The sequence below is a fragment of the Palaemon carinicauda genome, chromosome 42 (assembly GCF_036898095.1).
Source record: "Palaemon carinicauda isolate YSFRI2023 chromosome 42, ASM3689809v2, whole genome shotgun sequence".
In the NCBI taxonomy this organism is placed as follows: domain Eukaryota; kingdom Metazoa; phylum Arthropoda; class Malacostraca; order Decapoda; family Palaemonidae; genus Palaemon; species Palaemon carinicauda.
The window spans coordinates 51900442-51920037 of record NC_090766.1 but is presented as its reverse complement, the minus strand read 5'-3'; the positions used below and the strand labels follow the sequence as shown (position 1 = coordinate 51920037).

The window sequence follows — 19596 nt, the reverse complement described above, 5'->3', positions numbered from 1 at the left end:
AATTCCAAAAGCTAGCTAAGCTAATGATAAAACTTCCTGAATAGCGAAAGCTAAACTCTAGAGCAAATACATCACCAAATCGTGAGCAAAAACTCCAGAATCAACAGCGTATCCATGTAGGTCTAGCCGGAGGCACGACAGAGGAAAAATTGAGGTGGTGTTGACAAGAAGTACTAGAGTACCTGACCACAGATGGCGCTGTTGTGTGCACCCCCACCTGAATAGCGATCGCTGGCGTATCCCGACCGTAGATTTCTGTCGGGCAACAGAGTTGACAGCTACATGATTATCGGGTAAGATTAATATTGAAAAATGAGCCGTAACCTGAGAGAGGGATACAATGTAGTACTGTCTGGCCAGTCTAAGGACCCATTAACTCTCCAGCGGTATTATCTTATATTAGCTAATAACCATAGGTAGAACAGTTTTCTCTGTAGATTATAGTTAAGAACCTCACAGCTTGCCAAGTCGGAGGCAGCACCGTTATTTTTGTGAAATTGCTTCCAGTGATGGGTGTCTTGTCTATAATTTGTTTGACAGTAATTGAAAACGAATTATTCTTGTTATGACATGGAGTGACTTCTGATTTTTCATATAGGAATGAAAATACTGTACTAATATGAAAATTTTTCAGCAAATGTTTGGGACAAAAATGTCCTATTCTGACTTCTAAAACTTCTATCATTAAGAAAGTGCTATCGTAAAAAAATTTATGCATTGTTCAAGTTTCTCACATTTACTGGGAATGCGATTGAGTTCTGATGCATGAGCATTATGCTTTCATTTTAGAAGAATGTTTTTACTGGGTATTCAAGTGTGCATGGCACAATTACAACTAATAAATTCATTATACAGTACAGATTCCTACATAAAAATAATAAATTAATAATTTCTTTTCAGTCAAAATTCTTTAGCATAATAACATATATATTTACTTTGGCAGGAGTGCTGTACGCCGCTTTGTACATGAAAATCAGGGTCTTATAAAACGGATGTATGGCAACCAGCGTCACTATAATGTCTTGCGATCGGAAATCCTTCACGACATGTACGAAGAAATGTTCAACGAGATGCCGAAGAGACAAGTTCACAGGTTTCAACCCTCCACCGTCTCCACTGCCCGTACTGGGAGGTACCATAAGCACTCAAATGCCAATTTGCTTCAAGAGGAGAGGACGAAGGCAAAGAATAGGTCTCGGTCCATTAAGACAATATCCATGGAGCCAGAATCCCATTCAAAAAGTGCCATGGAATCCTCCGAGCCCGAAATACCCTCAAAGTTAAGGAATCAGCAGACGTCGGGAAATCAGCTAAAGGATATCGATAATTTTGACCAAGTGGCAATGGATATCCTAGAGTCAGTAGGAGATGGACCCTCAGGTAGAAGGACCACAAATGCCAACACCGAAGCACCGCACACGACTCAAACATCCAGTGTTTCTTCTGATCCAACTGTTTTCCCACCCACAGGTGAAACAACAACAAGTAAAGGTAAGTCTTGCTCTGTAAATGCAATTTTCAAATCTAAGAATGAGCAAATTGAAAGCAATATTTTGCTTTAATTTGTAAAATAATCTATTTTAATCTTAACCTAAGTCAAATAAATTAAAGTGATCATGTATCTAATGCAGTATTCTGTTCAAAGGAACAATGTGAACTGACAATAACTTGAGCCAGGTGTAATATACAGTAATTATGTTCAGAGTATCTAAAAGTTTTATAGGTTTGAAGAATAGAAACATTCTAGTTTGGCAGAAGTTGTAGTCATGCGAAGAACTACGGAACAAAAATGCATCTGAACTATATACTAGTTATTGTTATCCTAATCTAAAGTTAAGTACAATATTTTGAATAGGCCATTTTGAGGTTCTACAGCATTTCATATAATGGTGTCCTAATGACAGGGTTCGCTTTTGCTCAACAGGGAATGACTGGTTTACCGAAGAGGAACCGACCGACGAAGCCACAACCCCCAGTGATGGTTTGCCTTCTCGTGGCAAAAACGGCGAAGAAAAGATGAGGCCGACTTATCTTCCTGTCCCTGACGATTATTCATTCGACTCTGAGGATTATGAGTTCTGGACCACCCTTGGAGACGAATATTTTGATACGTTCTCGACGACAACGTATTCACCTGACATCGATGAGTTCTCGATGTCAACTCTACCGGAGGAGGTAAGTCTACATTTTCTTTATTGCCTTTTATAGTATTGATAATTTTTTTTACGTCCTTTCGTAGAATGTAGTGAACATACATTTCATATTTTTGGCAAAGTTTAGGAATACGAATATAAAGTGCAAAACTACCTTTTTAGCCATTTATACCATAACATGATGAAATGGTTAGCAATCGCTGTGATCAATAAAGTTGCATTAGTCAGGGCCACACATAATATACTAAGATGGTTTTCTGTGAACGATCAGACTAAAGTCTCCCACCATCACCAATCCACACTGGACAGTGTAGTGTTGGAAACTGGCCAAACCAAACATGGATACTATAAGGACATTTCTGAGGTCTTTGTCTTGTAGTGTACTAGAAACACTTGCATTTGTTATTGTTGTAACAATAAAATAAGTTCTTATAATTTTAGGAGTAAAGTATTTTGTAGGAAAAATTGTATGCTACTTTCATGTTTCCTTTGCCATACAGTATTTAGAAATGCTTAGGATAAAATGTAACATAGGACAGTGCTGTACTTGTAATCATGTTATAGTTGTAGTGTCATTCATGATTTTTAGTTTCTTATTTTGCAGGGTTGTTGATTAATCTTGTTCCTTTTCCATTTAGAAATTTTACCATATAATGCAAAATCTCATAGTATAATACCTTTTCATAAAAATTCCATTTCCAGATATCAACCCAGAATCCTGGAAAATATGACCCCTCAGAAATAGTTTTTGACCCTTCTGAGGAATATGACCATCAACCAAACTTTGGCTCAACGACCTCATCTGACATGGACGGTTTAACCACCTTAAAATCTCTCCCTGACCAATTACCAGACAAGTCGGCGGAAACTCCGACAGAATTAAATGACCGCGTAAATGATAAGAAGTTGACTGGTATTGAGAGCACTGGACAGGAAAGGGTAACTCTCAATTCTAAAGACCCAGTCGACTTCTTCGATGATTCAGACATTGAGAAACGGGAAGACTTACCTCAGACTAACAGCCTGTATAACAAAGCGTTACCTGACGTAATGAAAAATGAAGATGACGCTGTTGCACGAGTACCAAACATACAAAGAACACGGGGCGTGTGAGTACCTGTGTTTCCGCTGTTTAGTTTCCAGACTCCTCTTCTGTCGTGCTGTTCAGTTTCCGAAGATTCCTCTTCTATCCTGCTGTCTATTTTTAACTCTTATTTTCTATCCTAGTGTTCCGTTTCCCAACTTCTCTTCTAAACTACTGTTAAGTTTCCAGAGAGTCCTCTTTTATCACTTTATTTTTCAGTCACAGCAAATGATATCATTAGGAATATTTGTTGCTTTAAAATTGAAATTATCAATATTCTAATTTTTTAAATTTTCTTTTTTTCTTGGGTACTGTACTGTTTCCATTTCACCAAAACATATTTGCCAAAGAATGAGATCCTAGTTACTGTTCTTAATTTTTTTTTCTTTTATTGTTCATTATGTCTCTTGTAGTTTATTAATTTCTTGTTTCCTTTACTCACTGGGCTATTTTTCCTTGTTGGATCCCTTGGACTTATAGCATCCTGCTTTTCCAACTAGGGTTGTAGCTTAGCTTGTAATAGAAATAATAATAATAATAATAATAATAATAATAATAATAATAATACTGGATTAAACCTGGTATATCTTGCTTTCTGAGTAGATTTAGGTCAACTCATTTGAAATACTTTAGATGCTAGCAGTATATGAATTGAATGAATGAATACAAAGAAAATACATTACATTACATAGTAAGGAGGGTTAGCTCAGAGCTGTATTCTTACATTGTCTTCCAAACACAATTCAGTTATCTTCTCAGTTCTTTAATAACCTTAATTTATTCTGTAGCTCATCTGTTCTCTTATCTTACCATCATAAATTATATTTACTCCCATTCTTCCACCTTATATTACTTCATTTCATGATTTTTATTTATCTCCTCAGCCTTATACGTGCTTACATTTCTCTTACAAACTCTTTTGAACCCACTAAATTCTACACTTTTTTTTTTCCTTTTAAATTGACCTGTCTCTGATCTCTTGTGTCACTTCACCCTTAAAAGATGTTGCACAACATAGGTACATACAAAATCTTATCCTATTTTTTTTTTCTTCAGTCACACATATACTGTACTGTATACATATGCATTCATAATCAACATAAAGTATAAAATGGTATAGGTAGCTTAGACTCCACCCATCCAACAGAGGCAATGTCAGGTTAAGTTTACAGAAACATCCAGAGGTTCACTAACCTTCTACAAGGGTAATGGGGTGTAATTAACTTCATATTCTGTTAATTTTTAGTCTTATTTTTCTCTGTTTGTGGTTTTATTGTACCATATCTGAAGGTATTGATAGGAGTATCATCACTTATTGTTTTTCTCCATTTACCTGTTCATTTTTCTCTTGATGCAAGCCTCTTTCCCAGTTAATCTTGATAAGACTGTCACCTAGTTGTTGTTAGGTGTACACAAGCATTAGCACACTTACAACTTACTGTATTCTTCCCTAAATAGACTTAATCAGATATACAGTAGTTTATTCTGCATAAGACTAATTCACCTGTATAGCTTATTCTGCCTTGGATTGTACTTTGTAGGTAGAATTTATATATTAAACTGTTCTTCACTGATATAGCCTATTCTGCATTACACGATACTTCACTATACAGCTTATTTTACATTAGCCTGCATCATAAATTCAAGTTACATATTTTGTATTAGATCAGGCAGATACAGATTATTCTCCCTAAGACTAATTCATTGGCAAATTATTTGCATTAGACTCATAGATGTAGTACTGCATAACTTGCTTTTTATTAGACTAATTCCCTGCTATTGCTTATTCTACATTAGACTGCTTTAAAGCTTGAACTTATTGTGCATTATACTTTATAGCAATCTTTACAGATACAGCTTAATTCTGCATTAAAGTATGCTTCAGAGAGAGAGAGAGAGAGAGAGAGAGAGAGAGAGAGAGAGAGAGAGAGAGAGAGAGTGAGAGTAATTTGAATGAGACTGATTCGAATGAGACTGATTCATACGTAAAGATTCTTCTGCATTGGATGATTTCATAGAACTTATTCTGCATTATTCTGTGCTTCACTGGAACAGCTTACGTATACTGTTGTAAATTACCGGGTTATTCAAATATACAGTTTATTTTGTATTAGACTGTGCTACAAGTTTTGTTATGTGTAGAGTCACAATTAGCTTAGGGGGATACCAGGAAAGAGAAAGGAAATTAATCATGGACAACTGTGTTATGTGACTAAACTAAAAGGAGTAATAATCTGGTTTTTATTTGTTTATTCAATGCTGTAATTTCTGCTGTAATACAGTAAAAGCTGGATATAATCAATTTGTTGTTTCTAAGCACAAAACCAACTATTTGTTCAGACCAAAATACAAACCCTCCGCTATTTATTACGGGTACACTTCTAGCAAAGCTGAAAGACGAGCCAGGATAATTTTAGAGAAGGATAACCACCCCAACCACTAGTTAGTGGGTGGGGGGTGGAGGTAGCTGGCTATCCAGCTCACTCACACATCTGGGCTGAGCAACCACTTTGTTTTTTGGCTCGGTAGAGGACGGCTCTCGTGACTCTTGGTACGATGAGCATTCGGGCTCTCGTGACTTGTTACACTGAGCCTGGCAGCTCTCATAACCCCCATTATGTTGAGCCTGTTGGCTCTCCTAACACAGAGTTCCTGGACTTTTGACACGTTGAACCTTTGGGCTCTCGTAGGTTACGTTGAGCCCCCGGCCTCTCGTGAACCTTATGGACTTTTAGGTCCTCGTCGCGCGAATTCTATGGTCTCGTACGAAATGATTCTCAACAGGTCTTACCATCTGCCAAGTTTCAGTGACGTAAAACCTTCGGATTCTCGTCATTCCAATCCCCAGAGGTCACACGACCCAGAGCTTTCCTGCTCCATTGTTACTTCCCGCCTGGGTTTCGATTCCCTGTCCCTCCTTGGTCCTATGCTGTGTCACGCGGCAGACCAGTGTCACGTGATGTGGTAGCATTGCATGACAGAGCAGTGTATTGTGATTTTCTACTTCCACGAGACCTGCCCCGTCACCAGCCTTTGGTTTCCTCGTCCTTAGATGAGATCCCATCTTCGTTTCTGGCTGCGGGAGGTATCCCTGCGCAGAGAAACCCCCTTGCTAGGCGAGACTCCCATAAGTCTCGCGGGCTTCCACCTTCCCCGAGACAGCTGTCGCCTAAGCGCTAATGCCCAGACCCTCCCCTGAAGGGAAGGCCAGTGCCAATCCTGCCTACAGGTTTCTAAGCCCAGAGCTCCATGTTGCCCCAAGGATCTCCCTCCCAGTACATCAGGAGCTCGCGACCACCCATGGCTGAGCACATTTTTCAACGTAATGTGGGAGGCTGTGATGGGGACCATTCCCCGTTCCTAGGCCTTGGGCGGCACACCTAGGATCCCTTTGTTGCTGGCTCTCCTCTTGCTTATCACAGCAGGAGCTCAGAGGAATCTGTTCTGGTACAGACCACTCATAGAGAGAAACCCATCTCTCCTCATAAGAGGACCTGGGAAGAGAGCACTCGAGAACTCCAAGGGAGTCCCCTGCAGTTCAGGATTCCGCAGGCCCGACCTAAGGGTAAGAGGAGGAGGATTAGACCATCTCCTCCCAAGGAAGACAGGGCAACTTCCTTTACGGAGTCCTTACGCCTCGCTCCAATCGAGGTGGTTCCAAAGTAGCGTTGCCCTCCATCTCAATTTGATGTAGTTCCTCCCTTCTGCAGAGGTCCATCGCCCCCATAGGGCAGAGGAAGCCGCAAGGCCAACTCTGATGGAGAAACTTCTGCCACAGTGCAAACAGCTGAAGGACTTATTTACGAACCCTAAGTCCTTGGACAGAGCTCCTCCACCTTGATTTGAGAGACAGAAGGAAGTCCTGTCCAATACATCAATAGGAGTTGCCCTGTCAGCGGCCTATCCCGATGACGACTTCGACCCATTCCGGACTCCTATGGGTGAGAGCTCGGAAGTGGATGAGCAAAACGATCATGAGGACGATTTTTTGCCAGCTGCCGCTAGCCATAAGCTTTCGGAGGCAGAGCAAAAGGAGACTGAACACACCTTCTGGCAGATGGTAGCCTGCATAGAAACCATCAATGGGCTGCCAGATCCATCGGTAGCCCCTCTTGAGGGTAAGGACACTATCCATGACCAGGTATATGGCACCCACAGACCATTGAAGGCCAGTGCAGTGCAGCTTTGCCCTGGTCAAAGGGGTTGTGGAATGCCAGACAGAATGCAGTTGCTCAGGCCACAGGTTCTTCCTCCTCCCTTCGCTTCAGTGCCTCTGCTAAACTCCTGCTGCCTTACGTGCAGCAGAGGAGATATGAGATCCTCAATGACCCTCTTCCAGCCTTGCCTCTAGATCACTCTATTTAGGCACTCTTGAAGGGTACGCTCTTCGAGAAATTAACGAGACTTCGTCTCATTCTCGGCCTCCAAGATCCTTAACTAGGAAAAAGTTGTGAAGTATGCCATGAAGGGATGGTATTCCTGCTCGCTTTGGCCTTGGCCAAGATAGTCAGTGAGCTTCATGGTCTATCTTTTGATGTCTCCCACTCAAGGAGACAAGTTTATTGCTAAGACTCAAAATCCGGGTGTGCTGGACCCTAGGTTCGGCCTATTCCGGATACAGATTCTACATTCTGTAACCGAAGATCCAGACCAACTTGTGCTTTGCCCAGTGAGGAGTCTGAGGTGTTACCTTAAAAGAACAGCAGCAGTTTGCCCCCGTGTGTCAGCACAGGGAAGGTCAAGAGGAGGGTCACGAGGAATGCTATTTCCTCCTGAATCCGAAAGGTCATTGAGTTTGTGCTCAATCCAGACAGTCCTCCTCAAAAAGGAACCAGAGCTCATGATGTCAGGGACATTGCAACGTCCCTGGCATTCAAGAAAAACTACTCTGTGGCGCAGGTATTGCAAGAGTGCGTGTGGAAGCGTCAGACAACCTTCACTGCCCACTACCTTCAAGACGTAACCCACATGAACATGGATATGTTCTCCAATGGTCCTGTGGTGGCTGCACAACAATTGTTCACCTCAAGCTCCTTGATGGACAAGTAATAGAGGGATGTGGGCTGAGGTTAATTTCTAATTATTGTTCTGTATTGCAGCGTCAAATTGACAGCGAAGAGAAAGAAAAATATTTAATGTTTAGTTTGGAAACTAGGTTAATTACATTTTACATGATTTTCATACATTTTTATGGAATATTCCCTGATTTACATTAACCAATATACTGTATAATTATTTAAAGAATTTTATCAGCCTTGCGAGATATTGTCACTTATCCTTAGGTCATCTCAGTTTTATAACTTGATGATTCTCACTTACACCGTTCTATAAAAGTTAGTGAAAAAGTTTTGCCATAGCTACTTTTTCAATAAAAATTTATAGTTTCAAAATCAACTTCTTGTGACTTAATCTCTCTAATTTACAAAGGTTGTTCAAAAAATTCTTAGCCCTTACCATGAAAGCAATTTAGGAGGAAAACACTTTTAAAATATTTCTCCTCAACTCCAATAGATCATCTAAACTCCAATAGATCATCTACAGTAATATTCAAGAGCATCATGAATGAAGGTTACATCCTGGCCCTTCAAATATTTTTCAACATGGATGACTTTATTATTTTTCTCCAAAATTAAGACCAAGCAATTTTTTTAAGTTTAGGAAACAGGTAGAAGTCAGCCAGTATATGGTAGTATGTAGCCTAACCTGTTACAATTCTCAGAAGCAATGGTTTGGCTATTTTTCAGTCTTACAGATATTACCCTTAAAATCTAAAAACACTCGGGTTGTTACCTAGCCGACAGATATCACTGGTATGAAATTTTTGGGGAAATGTTCATTCATGCATGTTTCCAAAAGTGCTAATCTATTGTAAGTGTTCGGATCATCCAAAAATCTATTTTTGGGTGAGATAGCCATGTTGTCCTAATGGAAGTTCCTTCTGGCAACTTCTACAGTATAATATTTCTGCCATTGATATTACAAGTTATGGTTCTATTGCAGATTGCTTGTTTATCAAAAAGAAAAAAAAAAAAAAAAAGTCAAATTTAATTGCTTTGCATTAATACTGAAGCTAATCTTGGCTACCAATTGGCCAGTTAAACTTCTATCACCCAAAGCTATGTCATGAATGGAGTAGAGGTTTGCCATTAGTGCTCACATAAATTCAGCTGGCCACTTGATGGTTGAATAGGAGGGGAAGTCCAAACCAATTACATTGTCATTGTCTTTATTGATTTCCTTAGCGCCATACCCATGCCTTGCAGACTTCCTTTTTGTTGTGTTTGATAATTTTCTAGCATCTTGTTACTTTCAAAGATCGCCACCTGCACTGTAATAAAGGTTAACTATTAGCTTCTTGTATGTTTATTCATTGAAGTGATTAACATTAAGCAGTTTCACAAAAATCTCATTATTTACTATTTGTCCTGAACAAAATTTAGAACCATTGAAATGACCCTCATTTAGGATTTTGAAGTAGTGTTATTTCCTCCTTTTATACTTCAAGTCAGATATTCACCATTTAAGCCATTGTCTGTCATCTTTCTGTCTTTAATTATTAGTTGTTACGGCGTAAATACAAACCCTCCACTATTTATAGGGGTGTACTTTCGGCATAGCTGAAAGAATACCCCTATAAATAGCTCCAGGTTTGTATACTAGGAAAAATACAAATTACTTACAAATTTATCTTTGTTGATAAAGATCCATCTGCCTTGACTGTCATTCAAATATAAATTAACAAAATTTAAAAAACTAAGTGCAATAGTGTACTATACCTGTAAATACAGTAAAGAAAATAGGAATACAGACAAATAATTAGTTATTGACGAAGAAAGTCTTATTTTGCTCCTAACTGCTCTACAAGTGTGCGTACAAGTTTTTGGTATTATCCTATGGATTGATCGATTTGAGGTTTTCTGGCGTCCTGGCATTTGAGGTCATTGACGCCGATATCGTTTATTGTAAATAAAAAAGAAAAGAATATTCAATTAAAATCACAAAAGCAATGATGTCATTTTAAAAGTTAAATATCTTTCAGAAGACCTGCTTCTGAAATATAGTAAAACTAAAAATACCACTAGCATGGTAGGACACATCATGTCCAAGAATCTTGGCAAGGATGAACCTGCCATCCTCACCTTGAGCCTCAAACAGATATCCATTTCTCTCACAACTATATGTGGGGCATTTGGTTAACAAATGCCTCGCTGTCACCTCACAAAATATTTTAAATTGAGCATTTCAACCCCTTTGTATCTGCATTATTTTTGTTGTAGTTTGTAATTACCATTTGAATGTAAGCACAATCAAATTACACATTCCTTTTTATTTTCCAAATTCTGTCTTACAAGAAATTTCAATTTAACTTTTCAGTGATTCTGTATACTGTGTGATTCTAATGTATACTGTACTGTATATCTAAAAATAAATACAGTAGTTAATCAGTAAGTAGACTCACTTTTGTCAGTTTTCATGTATCCAGAAGGGAAAGCAGTGGGGAAGGTAAACTGTTTGTGAGCTTATTTCCACTTTAAATTTTTGCAATTACTGTACAGTATATCATAAAAAAAAATAAAAAAGGAATATCTGTATCTTCATCTCTTAACAGCAATGCATGTCCTGTGGAAGAGAAGATCGAGGCACCTTATTGGGCCAACAACACCCGTGGCGAGACGTTGGCCCTGCTCAATCTGTATCCCTTTGAACAATACATTCAGTGGGAGGAGTGCAAGTAAGTATAGATATTGCATTGTGTTATTACACTTGTGTAATCCTTTGACATCACAAATAATTATAGACAGGGAGTCTTTACATTTTTGTATTTCTGATGTTCATTTCTTTATCCCTTAAGGGCTGCCAACTCAAGAGTTCGTGTCCCACATATGGTGGGGGCAATCATAACTGAACCTTCTCTATCCCTTTGAACAATATATTAAAGTGTTAGGGCTATATACAGTACTGTGCTGTATTTGCACTGGGGGCTGGCTAACGTTAATAATCATGGAATTTTCAGTGAAAACTAATGGTCTCACTGCCTAGTTATGCCACATTACATGAATAGGAGGTATTAAGGAAGAGGCAAACATGAATAACATAATACTCTTTCTTCAATATAGATACTGTTACTTTCAATGAAAAAAATTCTAAAAATTATTAACACTGCTTACACAAGGTACATAGGATTTTGTCATACTTCAAAGTAACACAAGAAAAAAAAAATAATGTATTCAAGTCTTGATAATTTTCAATTAATTTGATGTGTGGAATTTAGATTGTACATGCCATTCAGTTGCATGATGCAGGGGCATCAAATAATTTATTGTAAGAAAGACATTTTAATGTTGCTACAATATTTATCTTCTTGTGCAGTGTTCATTCACATTAAAACCATTCATGTTTAGTTGTAATATTGAAAACTAAAGTCAAATCACATTTTGCTTGAAAACAGAATGGATATCAGGATTGTGTACAATACATGCAAATCCTAGTGATTTCGAATTTCACAAAAAAAAAAGAAAAGTTTAGTTTGATTCTTAAAATTTACATTGGATAAACTTATATCCATGAAAAATTTAAGTTAATGTTTAAAATATACATTTATTTCCATACATAAACATACATGTTGTAACTTTAAAATCATTTCATTCTATCAATCAGATATGAAAACCGTCAAATGTACTGTCGGGACGGGTGTCGATGTGAGCAACAGTTCCGTCTACACAAGCTACTTGCCTTTGATCCTTCAAATGAGTGCAAAGGCATATTTAGGTGAGTAGAAGGTTGTACAGTATGTGTAACAAGGAAGGTGCTGGTTTACATATTTAATAACTAAAGATTAGAAATCCACAACTAAAGAAATATATCTTCTCACATCATTGCATACTATGGAAAAATATATACATCGAAGTTTCTCTTCAATTAAGCTTGGCTAAGGCAAACGTTTGATCTATGCATTTTAAAATCATGTGTGTCTGTGTATGTGAACACAAGTGCAACAATGTTGGTGTCGACATTTTCCCTAAAATGGCACCTTTGTTTTATTCTACCAATCAAAAATTTCTTTCCAGTGACTGGTTTCGTTTCCCATCGTGCTGTGTCTGCAAATGCTATGACATATCAGAAGAGCTCCTGATGGCAACACCTAGGAAGTCGGGGCGCAAACTCGTGAGTTATTTATTTCCCCCCTTCCATTTCGATATTGATATATACCCCTGTCACCCTTAGTGCAGAGGAACAGAGAGTTTGTAAATAAAAGGTATACAGTATTCTTATCGAAAAAATTTTCCAGTAAATCATTGTAGTGTTCTTCGACTTATTTGATTATTTTCGTGCCACAAATTCTTATTGTCTGATTATTTTAATGTCTACCATATCGATTGTTTGATTTATATTTTTTTGCAAATGATATATTTTCCTGATTAAGTTTGCCCTATGGCATTGGAATTTTATTCAGATATGACACGAAAATTTTCCTGAAGCCATTTCTGTTATAAATCTAGTGAAACAACAACATAAAACTTTTTGCCTTCCGCTATACCTTATGAGTCTAATACTTTTTTATGTTTAAGAATTATTATTTTTTGTGACTGTTAATAGTAGTGGTAATATAATATTAGTTTACAACACTAATTCATGTTAATAACTAATTATGCCTTTAAATTTTACTTGTTACTTGTTTCATAGTATATGCATATGGTATTTCAGCTGCAAAAATTTCATGTGTATAGAGTATTGAATTGATATGTATAAAAGGAACTTTGAGAAAATGAAAAATCCGTTTTTCAGTTTTACTATTTGGTTCTCAGTATTTTTCATTTAATTTGGAACAGGGAATCCAATAAAACAAGATACACCAAACAACACTTGTCTTCTCTACACTAGGGCTAATGTATCAGCTACATGCATGGACTCAATGAGTATAAGGGAGACCCACAAGTTTCAGGCTCTCAAGGAACCTGTCACAGCATCTCCAATACTAACAGACAAAACATCAACCCCTGAGACACTAATCTACACTGGGACAACTGCATTGCTATCCAGGTGTTTATCACTGGAAGTCATCTTTTCCCATCATGAGAGTAGGCCTTAATTCACATCCCCTCCTTCTGGGACATGGTATAGCCATGTGGATCAAACCACAACTCCCAAAAATAGCTTTGTTCCTGCACGGACGCAAAACCGCATATTTTGATTGGAGTATGGGTACACCGAAGCTGGAACTCGATTTTTAAAATTTATAACGATGTCGGTAGATACTGGCTGGTAATTGGGGAAGCTCACCCCCTCTAGTAGCTAACTGCCCCCTGCCGAGTCGTACGGTGTTCCAAACTTAGCTGCTTTATATTTTCAGACTGCAGTGTGTGATAAGTGTACTGTAAATACTGAGAAAACATCCATAGGCATGTGGTCTTGCCAAGCAGTTTCTGGGTGTCATTGTGGAACTTCATGAACAAGTTGGCCGTAGTTCACATTATTTTTCCCCTTCTGGCAGTGGTAATGACTGCATGCAATCATCACTCTGTGAGGAATATAAGGAGTGGTCGTCTTCCCCCTGGAAAGAGTGCGGCGAGAAGTAAAAAGTCCAAACGAGGTTTTTAACCTTCGGGGTTTTCCTCTAAGTCTAAGAAATCTGCTGTACCTCCCCTTTCTTCTCGTGGTACTCTAGCATCTGACCCTTTGTTGTTGCCCTCCTCTGGGGAAAAGCCACAAAGGAAGATGATATTCATCTAACCTTAGGAAAGTCCAGAGCAAGCCAGGTATTCCTTCTCAGGGTGAACCCAAAGCATTAATTTCAGGTGATAATGTAGCCAAACGCCCTAAGGACACTATGTCCATCCAAGAAAATATTTCTGCAAACCCTGGGAATGTCGAAGGCAAACTCTTCTCCATACCAGTCTTCTTTCACCAAGGGCTTCTTCCTCTGCAGAAGAAGAAGCCCTTGGCTTGACACCCTCCCTCCTGCCCAGTTCCCCTGAAGATGCAGTTCATCGCTGATCCTCACTCTCTGGGGGCACTCTCACCTTTGGCTTAGACATCTCCGGGTAAGGGAAGCACCTAAGGCTTCCTTCACCTTTCAGCCCATTCCTCAACATCATCTTCTATGGCTTTGCCTTGTTCTGCTTGTCCTAACAAGAGGCACAGTATTATGTCCTCAGTAGAGGAATCTTTTCTCCTCAAAGGAAGATAGAGAGCCTAAGAGTTACACCGTGTGCACACTCCTGTGAAAGCAAGCTCTACAGTACATTTAGCATATGTTCATCATGCTTTGAACACCCAACTGTGTTCTGATTAGCCAGAGTCCATCTCTCTTTTTTTTTTCTCCATCCAATGAAGTGTGAAGGAATGGTGGAAATGTTGAGGAAGTTCATTCAGGACTCACTTTTCCAATGAGCTGTCACATTTAAAAAGTCTGGGACAGTGGGACCAACAGCAAGAAATGAGGTGACAATTCCTTTGAAGCCTGCCCTCAAGAACACCCCTACAGTTCAAGATATCAAGATCTACTACACTGACAGCTTCCTCTTCTACAATAGCCACAGAAGCTGCACAACCCTTTTATTTCTGTTTTGGCTAACTCAAAAAGGGGAGCTAGAACCCATTAGGGCAGGCAGTCCCCTCCTGCAACTGCCAAAGTTGGAGGATACCTAGCAAGCTGATATCTGACGTAGCAGTGCCACGGGGCAGAGGACTGGACGGTAATAGTTCTTCGATATGGATAACACCACCTTTTCACTGGGTCTTGTCCTCCCCTCACTTAAGCTACGACTCCAACGATGTTGTCAACATACCAACCGAACTCGCCCAAAATCCAAATTATTCAGTCTTAAGTACAGAAATTGTTAAAAAAAGGCACACTACAAGTGGTCCTGGACAGGTCTCCAGGTTTTTACAGTCAACTGGGGGTTGGAGACTCGTAATCGACATCTCTACCTTGAACGAGCACTGTAAGAGGCCATCTGGAAGAAAGTTTTGATGCTCTCTCTGGACCTGAGAGATGCATACTTCCAGATCCCAGTCCATCAGTCAAGAAAATTCCACTGCTTCATCTTCAAGGGGGAGGGCTTCCAGTTGAAAGTACTGTGCTTTGTCCTGTTGACCGCCCCCGTAGTATTCTCTCGAGTATTCACACTTGTATCTGGTTGGCCGCTTGCCAAAGGGATTCAGCTTCTGAGGTACCTGGATGATTGAAGACATCATATCCCTTGGGGATATAGGTTCCTCCATGACAGTGTCTAATGATAGAAATCTAGCCCTATCACCTGAATTTAAGATCATAGGAGGTGCATTGTTTGACATCCTGGCATCTTAAATTAACTAGTTTGGTTACAGAGACTTCCTCCCATCTAAGAAGTCTCCTATATTATAATGGATGAGGGCTTGTATCCATGTAGGAACAAATCTAAATTTTTGTTAAAGTAATTGAATAATTCCTAACTATACAAACCAAGGTCCTTCAAGTTATACTCCCTGCCTATTCCATCCCTCAAGCCCTTAAGAGAAGGTCAAAGTGACTACGCATTGACCTTGTAGGGAACAGAGTTTCCCTGCTACCTGCCAGTAATTATGGGCATCTCTATAAATTTCAACAGCCAAGTTTCTAGCTTCCCTGAAATCGTATTGTTATTAAAAGTCAGTTTTGTGTATTTATATAGAATTTAAATTATTTTTCAAAACTCATGATTTTACCTATTTTTTTAAAACCTCTTTGAGATAGGAACCGTATGGCCCCCCAGGACTTGGTACCAGAACATAAAAACATAAGACTAATGAACCTCTTAGGTCAAGTTACCTATACAGTACTATATAAAAAAACTGCCAACACTTTGATCATGTTAATGGAGAAAACTCAGAAACTAGTTACTATACAGTTGCTTGAGTAACCAAATCAGATCATTGGTTACTTTCTCCTGGTTTGCAGTCAGGAAGGAGGAAAACCTGGATTCATGTGTTGACTGATTCTGGTTTCTGACCCGCGATACCGGGTATGAAGGAGGACGAGACTTGGCTTCATCTCCCGAAATTGGGAATGTAAAAGCAGTGACTATGCCACCTGTTCCGCCGATATCGGCACAAAGGACTGTTCTGAGGACGAGGCTCCTGTCCTTAGTTAATTTAACAGTCAGTCTGGAGCTCTCTTAAGGGAAGGGAGCTTTTGAAGATGATAGTCTTGTCCAAGGCACGTATTGCTGACGATGGCTCAATATTAAAGACCTGGTTCTATAGACCAGCGATAGACCTCCATTACAGGCTCTGAGCAGGAATCTGTATTCTCATCTGGTCCTTGATCTTACGATGGCCTTTTCAAACCTGACTCTGAACTGCGTCTTCCCCGATTGGAGGCTCCAAGAAATGACCCTCTCCTATGATGCCAAAGACTGAAAAGAATGCTTGGCATGATTTACGCCAGTGGTGATTCCTGGAGGAATTTCATACATCCGATTCGCAAAGTTTGCGAATCATTTCCCTCTGCAATAAGACATTTGAAAATTCCTCCCTGAGATGCCGAGGAGATTCTAGCGATCCGGGGAATCTCTGGCTGCAAGGCAGGCCCAATTGGTCTGGTAGAAGTGCAGATCTCTCGGAATACTCATCAGAACCATACAAAGTCCACTCTTGAGGTTAATGGGCGCCAGTGCTTCCCTGGTTCCATCATCGGCTGAGTGTCTAAACCCTACATCTGTTGACAAATGCCCTTGTTGATAACAAAGAGAGGGCTAAGGTTCAGACATGAGGAGCTGTCCGAAGGTGGACTGGATACTACGCAGGCTTCTCCAAAGAGACTGGAGGCAAATGTAAGAAGGTGTAGAAATTCCAAGACAATCTGGAAGAAGGACGCCTGAGGCCTTAAGATCCTCCTCCGAAGAGGAAGGATCTGGTAAGGCTGCAGCAACGTTGCCACCACGCCTTGAGGTGCTAATGCTCTGGAGGAGCCCTCCAGAGGGGGCAATGCCATGAGCTTTTAGCTGAAAAACTTATCTGCATTCGTTAGTTGATCCTTACAAGTATGAGATCCTCTGAAGGGGCAGAGCACTTCCAAAGGGAAGACTGCCTGTGAGACAAGTCTCCCGAAGGTCCCTGGATAAGTCAAGAGACAAAGCGAATATCCCTGAAGACTTTATAACTTCTCTGGAAGGGCCTGCTCCTGGGTTGGCCTCTCCACAGACATCAACCTCGAAGTCCTAAGGAAAGACTCCCCTCAGGAAGAAAAAAAAAAACTCATTTCCCAAGGAAACTGGAAGAACTCCCCCACCTCGAGGATTGTCAAGGTTAAGGGCACCGCTCTCAACTGAATGGGAGAGTAGAAAAAGGGAGTATCAGTGTTAGAGTGAGAGGTTGAGCTTAAGCAATCTCAAGGATGACATGAAGGGCACAACAATTATGTTTGCCACGACCAACTAACTTAAGATGCGTCTCAAAGTCCAGCATATCTGACCACTAGGCAGGGACGTATCCAAAAGGCTACCAATACACACTCATCACAAGAAGCCCTTGTTTACTGCTGAATCTTCTGGAGTAAAGCCGAAGGGGAATGATCACTTCTTACTCGAAGGCATTGACACTCCCCGAAAACCCCTTCAAAACACACAAATCATAAACACATTGGAAAGAAAGAAAAAAAAAATGCTGGCTGGAGGTTTGGCAAACTTATTTTGTGAGGGGGGTTGTCTCACCGCCACTGGGAGGTAACTGCCAACCAGTTGTTACTTTGTTATAATTTTATTTTAATTGCCATATTCCAGTACCACAGTTATCATTCTCCTATGAAAGGGTCGAGGGTTTGTTTTGTGTGCGAACAAATACCTTTTTTTTTTTTTTTTAACTTAAATCTGTACATACCAGTTCTCTTGGAAACCTGTATGGTTTAATTTCTTCAATCTGATATCTACAGGAAAACTTCATCTTACTGATTATTCTATTATCTTTCAAGAGTTTGGGAGAATCTCTCTGGGTTACTTTTGAAAGCTTGACTTTCCTCAGAAACAATTAAATTGTTATTCAGTTGCTTTATATTTTTTCCATTGCAAAATAACTATCCTTCCCCAATTCTGGTATTGATCCTCAGCAACCCATTCACTTTTCCTTTTCAACAATGACCGTCTACAATACTTCCATGTATTCTCTTGGCAATGTCACAACCTCCCATATTGCTTCTTTCATATCTCTGCTCTGATTTATTACTGTATTTCCTTTGAACAGTGAATTATTTTCTCATGTTAGAAATACAGGGTGGTTTTAGAAGAGGTAGGGGTTGTATGAATCAGATTTTTACAGTTAGGCAGATATGCGAGAAATATTTAGCAAAAGGTAAGGAGGTGTATGTTGCGTTTATGGATCTGGAGAAAGCGTATGATAGAGTTGATAGGGAAGCAATGTGGAATGGGATGAGGTTATATGGAGTTGGTGGAAGGTTGTTGCAAGCAGTGAAAAGTTTCTACAAAGGTAGTAAAGCATGTGTTAGGATAGGAAATGAAGTGAGTGATTGGTTTCCGGTGAGAGTGGGGCTGAGACAGGGATGTGTGATGTCGCCGTGGTTGTTTAACTTGTATGTTGATGGAGTGGTGAGAGAGGTGAATGCTCGAGTGCTTGGACGAGGATTAAAACTGGTAGACGAGAATGACCATGAATGGGAGGTAAATCAGTTTTTGTTTGCGGATGATACTGTACTGGTTGCAGACACAGAAGAGAAGCTTGGACGATTAGTGACAGAATTTGGAAGAGTGTGAGAGAGAAGGAAGTTGAGAGTTAATGTGGGTAAGAGTAAGGTTATGAGATGTACAAGATGGGAAGGTGGTGCAAGGTTGAATGTCATGTTGAATGGAGAGTTACTTGAGGAGGTGGATCAGTTTAAGTACTTGGGGTCTGTTGTTGCAGCAAATGGTGGAGTGGAAGCAGATGTACGTCAGAGAGTGAATGAAGGTTGCAAAGTGTTGGGTGTAGTTAAGGGTGTAGTAAAAAATAGAGGGTTGGGCATGAATGTAAAGAGAGTTCTATATGAGAAAGTGATTGTACCAACTGTGATGTATGGATCGGAGTTGTGGGGAATGAAAGTGATGGAGGGACAGAAATTGAATGTGTTTGAGATGAAGTGTCTAAGGAGTATGGCTGGTGTATCTCGAGTAGATAGGGTTAGGAACGAAGTGGTGAGGGTGAGAACGGGTGTAAGAAATGAGTTAGCAGCTAGAGTGGATATGAATGTGTTGAGGTGGTTTGGCCATGTTGAGAGAATGGAAAATGGCTGTCTGCTAAAGAAGGTGATGAATGCAAGAGTTGATGGGAGAAGTACGAGAGGAAGGCCAAGGTTTGGGTGGATGGATGGAGTGAAGGAAGCTCTGGGTGATAGGAGGATAGATGTGAGCG

At 39.8% G+C, this 19596-nt stretch overlaps 2 protein-coding genes across 3 annotated transcripts in view; one reads left to right on the top strand and one right to left on the bottom strand.

Annotated features, from left to right (window-relative positions):
- LOC137632986 (protein spaetzle 4-like) overlaps positions 1 to 19596 on the top strand; it is a 91948-nt gene that overhangs the window by 68294 nt on the left and 4058 nt on the right. For both annotated transcript variants that reach the window (XM_068365137.1, XM_068365136.1), the window contains exons 3-8: positions 944 to 1491; positions 1925 to 2175; positions 2856 to 3262; positions 10847 to 10969; positions 11896 to 12006; positions 12306 to 12402. In XM_068365137.1, coding sequence (XP_068221238.1) covers positions 944 to 1491; positions 1925 to 2175; positions 2856 to 3262; positions 10847 to 10969; positions 11896 to 12006; positions 12306 to 12402 — 1537 coding nt within the window. The remainder of the gene's footprint in view (positions 1 to 943; positions 1492 to 1924; positions 2176 to 2855; positions 3263 to 10846; positions 10970 to 11895; positions 12007 to 12305; positions 12403 to 19596) is intronic.
- The window catches only part of LOC137632988 (18S rRNA (guanine-N(7))-methyltransferase), a 58606-nt gene continuing 48503 nt past the window's right edge, over positions 9494 to 19596 (bottom strand). The window contains exon 9 of the mRNA XM_068365138.1: positions 9494 to 9560. The gene's annotated coding sequence lies outside the window, so the exon portion shown is untranslated. The remainder of the gene's footprint in view (positions 9561 to 19596) is intronic.